The sequence below is a fragment of the Ovis canadensis genome, chromosome 10 (genome assembly GCF_042477335.2).
Source record: "Ovis canadensis isolate MfBH-ARS-UI-01 breed Bighorn chromosome 10, ARS-UI_OviCan_v2, whole genome shotgun sequence".
Lineage (NCBI taxonomy): Eukaryota > Metazoa > Chordata > Mammalia > Artiodactyla > Bovidae > Ovis > Ovis canadensis.
The window spans coordinates 25,336,440-25,343,079 of NC_091254.1; the positions used below are offsets into that span (position 1 = coordinate 25,336,440).

Sequence of the window (6,640 nt, forward strand, 5' to 3'; positions counted from 1 at the left end):
TGCTTATCAAATCTTTCGCCGTGGAAAAAATAAAGAAAACTCCCTGTGGGTGACTTTTGTTTTTAACCTCTTGTCCTTCGTGTATATTTGCACACCCTACTCAATAAATCTCTTCAATAAGCATCAGTAAGAATCTGTCTTGTGGGTGACTGGAGGCCCATCTCCCAGATCTTTGGGGATGCTGGGGGTTGGGGGATACCTGTGGGTGCAGCGTACGCCTGGGGCCAGCCGGGCGCGGGGGCGGGGGGGGGGGGGCGCCGCCCAGCTCAGAGCTGGCAAAGCCAAAGCTCCACACTTTCGCAGGCAGATGGTTAAGTTTCCCCCCAGGTTCGTGCCAGGTTTCAGCGTCCTGCTGTGATTTTGTTCTTCTGGAACGGGATGAGTATTGCTTCCCAGAGTGGCCCTATTAGAACAAAAAGAAAATCCTCTAAATAGGCGGAACAAGGCATCAGGAGGGAGAGTTCTCTAAATGCTCTTTAATACGAGCTGGGTATTGTGTGGAATTCAGCGCCCATCACCGTTTAGCAGGAGAGTTATGGCAGTGATTGGGGATGAATAGAGGAACATAATGGATACATGTGGCGTTTGCTCATTATATTCAAGTTAGCCCAACTCCGCTGTGGAAACTGTTCAACTTTCTCTCCCCTTAGCTTGTCACAGTTAAATAATACAGACATTGGGGCCTCCAACGGGATCGCCTGCCACGCCATTCTATTTCCACTACTAACGAGGGCTTCATAAGCCTTTGATACAGTCTGATCTTTGAAACCTTTCCAAATCTCCTCAAGCTTATGCTAAATCCTATTTGGAACTTTTTTTTTTCCCCCTTGCCTGCTAGCGCCCAGGGCTTAAGAAAGCCATTTGGACAGTGACATGCATACTAACACGTCTCAGAGCTCTTTTCTGAAAAGGAAGGGGCAGCTCCGATCACCGGGGCTCACACGAGCAAAACACAATTGCGTACACAAATTTGAATAAATCAATTTCCCCTTATCCTTCGAGCTCCTCAATCTAGAGGCTATTTCCGAGCGCCGTGGGAAGTTGGGAAAGAAGGCGAACTGAGCCTCAGCCGGCAGAGCAAGTATGAAGGGGGGGGGGGGGGGGGCCGCGAGCGATTTCAAAGCCTCTGGGGCTAAAAACAAAAAACAAAACAAAAAAATACAGAGTGGGTGTGGGGTCTCAAGCCACGAGGGCGAAATCCCAGTGCGATTGCTCTCGGTTCAAGCGGCCGATACAGGAGGGGCACAATTAACAGAACCATCCGCTCCTGTAACGCCGGCGACCTGTGCCAACTCCTCTGCACGCAGAGCGCTGACAGGAGATGAAAAAAGCCAAAGGAGTTAAAGAAACAAAGGAAAGATTCTCTATTTTCCCTTTCTTGTTTTCCCCTCTAAGCCCCTCCACCGTAAAGCGATCGTCAGGGGCTGGCGTAGCGGCAGCGCTAGAGCCAGGCCGCCATTGGCTGCCCAGCTCGGGTGATTTGCATTTCGGCGGCTATAAAAGCGGAGGCAGCACACAGCCGCGCAGCTCCAGCCCGAAGAGTGAAGGGGAAGGTGCCGAGTGTGGGCGGGATCCACGCGTCCTCCGAGCCCGCCGGAGCTTCGGAGCTGCAGCCTGCAGACTTCTCCTGCACACGGCTCGCAAAACAAGCGTGCACTTGGGAGCCTGGGACTCAAGCCCGGACCTGCAAACCACAGAGGAAATCGCTCGCTCAGCATTTTGGAATAGCGCTTGGGGCTGGCGGCATGAGTCCAGCCAGGCGCGGGGGCAGCCCCTGCCTTTTCCCCTTGCAGCTCTTCAGCCTCTGCTGGGTGCTCTCGGTGGCCCAGAGCAAGACTGTGAGATACAGCACCTTCGAGGAGGATGCCCCCGGCACGGTCATCGGGACCCTGGCCGAAGACCTGCATATGAAAGTGTCCGGAGACACAAGCTTCCGCCTGATGAAGCAGTTCAACAGCTCGCTGATCCGAGTGCGCGAGGGCGACGGGCAGCTGACCGTCGGGGACGCGGGCCTGGACCGAGAGCGGCTGTGCGGCCAGGCCCCTCAGTGCGTGCTGGCCTTCGACGTGGTCAGCTTCTCCCAGGAGCAGTTCCGGCTGGTGCACGTGGAGGTGTCGGTGAGGGACATCAACGACCATGCGCCGCGCTTCCCCCGGGCCCAGATTCCCGTGGAGGTGTCTGAGGGCGCGGCGGTGGGCACGCGCATCCCCCTGGAGGTGCCCGTGGACGAGGACGTGGGCGCCAACGGGCTGCAAAGCGTGCGCCTAGCCGAGCCCCACAGCCCCTTCCGCGTGGAGCTGCAGACGCGCGCGGACGGTGCCCAGTGCGCCGACTTGGTGCTGCTGCAGGAGCTGGACCGCGAGAGCCAGGCCACCTACAGCCTGGGGCTGGTGGCCCAGGACGGCGGCCGACCGCCGCGCTCCGCCACGGCCGCCCTCAGCGTGCGAGTGCTGGACGCCAACGACCACAGCCCGGCCTTCCCGCAGGGCGCCGTGGCCGAGGTGGAGCTGGCTGAGGACGCGCCAGTGGGCTCGCTCCTGCTAGACCTGGACGCGGCGGACCCCGACGAGGGCCCCAACGGCGACGTGGTGTTCGCCTTCGGGGCCCGCACCCCGCCCGAGGCGCGCCGCCTCTTCCGCCTGGACCCGCGCTCCGGCCGCCTCACCCTGGCGGGGCCCGTGGACTACGAGCGCCAGGACACTTACGAACTGGACGTGCGGGCGCAGGACCGCGGCCCCGGGCCCCGCGCCGCCACCTGCAAGGTCATCGTGCGGCTCCGCGACGTCAATGACAACGCTCCGGACATCTCCATCACCCCACTGGCCGCCCCGGGCGCGCCTGCTGCCTCGCCCTTCCCCGCCGCCGCCGCCGCTCTTGGTGGGGCGGAGGCCACCTCGTCGACCGGGCCTGGGACGCCAGAGGCGGGCGCCGTCTCGCTGGTGCCGGAGGGGGCGGCGCGCGAGAGCCTGGTGGCGCTGGTCAGCACCTCGGACAGGGACTCGGGCGCCAACGGGCAGGTGCGCTGCGCCCTCTACGGGCACGAGCACTTCCGGCTGCAGCCGGCCTACGCGGGCAGCTACCTGGTGGTGACCGCCGCGTCCCTGGACCGCGAGCGCATCTCCGAGTACAACCTGACGCTGGTGGCCGAGGACCGCGGCGCGCCCCCGCTGCGCACAGTGCGGCCCTACACGGTGCGCGTGGGCGACGAGAACGACAACGCGCCGCTCTTCACGCGGCCGGTCTACGAGGTGTCAGTGCGCGAGAACAACCCGCCCGGGGCCTACTTGGCCACGGTGGCCGCCAGGGACCCGGACCTGGGCCGCAACGGCCAGGTCACCTACCGGCTGCTGGAGGCCGAGGTGGGCCGGGCTGGGGGAGCCGTGTCCACTTACGTCTCCGTGGACCCAGCGACAGGGGCCATCTACGCGCTGCGCAGCTTCGACTACGAGACGCTTCGCCAGCTCGACGTGCGCATCCAGGCGAGCGACGGGGGCTCCCCTCAGCTCTCCAGCAGTGCCCTGGTGCAAGTGCGGGTGCTGGACCAGAACGACCACGCCCCGATCCTGGTGCACCCGGCGCCAGCCAACGGCTCCCTGGAAGTGGTGGTCCCCGGGCGCACAGCGAAGGACACGACGGTGGCGCGCGTGCAGGCCCGGGACGCAGACGAGGGTGCCAACGGGGAGCTGGCCTTCGACCTGCTGCAGCAGGAGCCGCGAGAAGCCTTCGCCATCGACCCCCGCACCGGGGAGATCGTGCTCACCGGCGACCTCTCGCAGGAGCCGCCCGGCCAAGTCTTCCGGGCACTGCTGGTCATATCCGACGGCGGCCACCCCCCTCTCTCCACCACTGCCACCGTCAGCTTCGTGGTGACGGCGGGCGGCGGACGCGCGCTGGCGTCGCCGGCAGGCGCGGGGAACCCGGAGCGCTCTCGCCCGCCCGGCTCGCGGCTCGCGACGTCGGGGCCGGCGCTGCAGTGGGACACGCCGCTGATCATCATCATCGTGCTGGCCGGGAGCTGCACGCTGCTGCTGGCCGCCATCATCGCCATCGCCACCACCTGCAACCGCCGCAAGAAGGAGGTGCGCAAAGGGGGGCCCCGCCGGGAAGAGCGGCCCGGGGCGGCGGGCGGCGGAGCCTCGGCTCCCGGCTCCCCGGAGGAGGCCGCGCGGGGAGCCGGGCCCAGGCCCAACATGTTCGACGTGCTCACCTTCCCTGGCAGCGGCAAAGCGCCCTTTGGCAGCCCCGCGGCCGACGCGCCCCCGCCCGCGGTCGCCGCCGCGGCGGAAGTGCCGGGCTCGGAGGGCGGCGGTGCCACCGGGGAAAGCGCCTGTCACTTCGAGGGGCAGCAGCGGCTCCGCGGCGCGCACGCCGAGGTGAGGCCTTCCTTCGGCCGGGCGCCGCGCTCGGTGCCCCGCGGACAGGCTGGGGGAAGGGACTGGAGGGGCCTGGGGGTGCGTGCGCGGGAGACGCCTAACCTGTCGCACTTGTGTTTTTTTGTTTTGTTTTGTTTTCTGTCCAACCCTCACCCCTGCTTGCTGCCCCCATTCCTGGCTGCAGCCCTACGGCGCCTCCCCCGGCTTCGGCAAGGAGCCGGCGCCCCCTGTGGCTGTCTGGAAGGGACATTCCTTCAACACCATCTCCGGCCGGGAAGCAGAGAAGTTCAGCGGCAAAGACAGCGGCAAAGGGGACAGTGACTTCAACGACAGCGATTCCGACATCAGCGGGGACGCTCTGAAGAAGGACCTCATCAACCACATGCAGAGCGGTGAGGGCTCCTCCTTCGCGCCGGTTCAGCGCGCCCTCCCCCACGCCCCGCCCTTGCTTTCCCGCGGGGCCTCTCTTCTGCATCTCGGTTCCCAGACCCCCGCTCCCCCCGTCCCCGCATTTTTCTGTCCTTGAGTTCCGGTTTCCAGGCTGCCTCAAACGGTGAATGCCAAAATGCCACGTTGAGACAGCGCCACCGCCTAAATAAACCCCCCATCCTGTTAAGTTATTAGCTGAGAAGGGGAATTCTTTAATTTATTTATTTATGCATTGCTTCCCTAAAGCGTAGGTAGCTTCGTATTAAGGTGGCCTTACAGGAAACAGGGCTCATTTCAGATCTAGATCAGGGCGTTCATCTTCTTACACGCTTCCCTTCTCAGCCGCCCTGCCCCTGACCGTTCGTGTAACCTCAGTAACCATCGTGCTTGTGTTTCTCCCTTGCGTTTCTCTTTTCTGTTAGGCTTGTGGGCGTGCACCGCGGAGTGTAAGCTCCTGGGCCACTCTGACCGCTGCTGGAGCCCCTCCTGCGCTGGAGGGCCCAGCACACACGCCTCGACTCACCCCCCAGCCCAGATGTCGACCTTCTGCAAGAGCACGTCCCTGCCCCGGGATCCTCTGCGCAGGGACAGCTACTACCAGGCCCAGCTGCCCAAGACCGTGGGACTGCAGAGCGTCTACGAGAAGGTGCTGCACAGGGATTATGACAGGACAGCCACTCTGCTCTCCCCACCTCGGCCAGGGAGGCTCCCAGACTTGCAGGAGATCGGGGTGCCCTTGTATCAGTCCCCCCCTAGCAGGTACCTGTCCCCAAAGAAGGAAGCCAATGAAAATGTATAAACCCATGCTGCATGTTGTCACTCATACACAGGCCACTCCAGAGACGTCCCTAAGTTATTGACCGGTTTCAGTGTTGTATATAGAAATATGCAAGATGTGCCTTAAAATGAAGTTGTTGGAAGCTATTTCCAATCACATTGGTACTGTTTGGTATTTGCAAACAAAAATGTAGTTAATGTAATTTTTATGAAATGTGTGCAGTATTTAATTTTTTCTTATCATGCTATTGACTTTCATTTCCCTTGCGGCTTGCCATTTTCTTAGTGTTTTTAACCTGTACATGGTGTAATGTAATGTTTGTATATAATGAAATTTTGTTATATTTTTATATAATAAAAGCTAAAGTGGAAGTTATTGCCAAAGGAACTGTCTGTTAGACAAAAAAAAAAAAATATGTTGGGATTACTTAATGGAAATTTATCTTTCACCTGAAACAACCTAGTGTTTGAGAAGTTTTGCCTGGCCAAGTATAACTTGTATATCTTGAGTCTGTGGTAGATTTCAATTGTTATTTAATTACATTTGGTTTTCTGTAAACCGTGTCACTTATAAGCACAGTAATAAAGGATTTGTCATGTGTTTGAAGAATCTGCTAATTGCTTTTCCTACAGTTGCCTACAGTCAGGCTTTCACAAATAATCTGAGTAGCAGAATTAAACTTTTTTTTCAAGTGCTAATTATTTGGGCATTATTAGTGTTCACAGCAACTTTAAACCTGTGGGATTTCAAGTATTGGCATCTCAGTCAAGTATATTGGTTGCTTTTGTAAAACAAATGCCTCTCCGTATATGTCAGGCATGCTATAAAATTCCTGCCCTCATTGATTTACTCAACAAATGTTTACGGAGCATCTACTAAAAAGTGGAGGAAAACTGAGTTTGGACTGTTCTTTCACTAATTAAGCAAACCTCTGTAAAGCTTTTACTAACTGGTATAGCTCCTAAGAACTGGGGTTCAAGATTAAGATGAGATAGTCCCAAGAAGCTCTTAGCTCAAATATTAAGGATTTCAATACCAAAAAGAAACTCAAACTTATGGG

The 6,640-nt window shown here is 59.0% G+C and overlaps 1 protein-coding gene across 2 annotated transcripts; it reads left to right on the plus strand.

Annotated features, from left to right (window-relative positions):
• The first annotated feature begins 1,531 nt into the window (after positions 1 to 1,531).
• PCDH8 (protocadherin 8) lies at positions 1,532 to 6,186 on the plus strand. Of its 2 annotated transcripts, none has more exons than XM_069602165.1 (3): positions 1,532 to 4,373; positions 4,558 to 4,765; positions 5,225 to 6,186. In XM_069602165.1, exons 1-3 carry the CDS (start codon positions 1,746 to 1,748, stop codon positions 5,599 to 5,601), a joined length of 3,213 nt encoding a protein of 1,070 aa, XP_069458266.1. In that variant the 5' UTR covers positions 1,532 to 1,745; the 3' UTR covers positions 5,602 to 6,186. The 2 variants fall into 2 exon arrangements, with proteins under 2 accessions (XP_069458266.1, XP_069458267.1); XM_069602166.1 differs by having other exon boundaries at positions 1,663 to 4,079.
• The last annotated feature ends 454 nt before the right edge of the window (positions 6,187 to 6,640 follow it).

Excerpts from the sequence above, each read along its gene's own strand:
- PCDH8 (XM_069602165.1), top strand. The coding sequence starts at position 1,746 with ATGAGTCCAGCCAGGCGCGGGGGCAGCCCCTGCCTTTTCCCCTTGCAG. Across the intron at positions 4,374-4,557 it reads TCCGCGGCGCGCACGCCGAG|CCCTACGGCGCCTCCCCCGG; the intron begins GTGAGGCCTTCC and ends TCCTGGCTGCAG. Across the intron at positions 4,766-5,224 it reads CATCAACCACATGCAGAGCG|GCTTGTGGGCGTGCACCGCG; the intron begins GTGAGGGCTCCT and ends CTTTTCTGTTAG.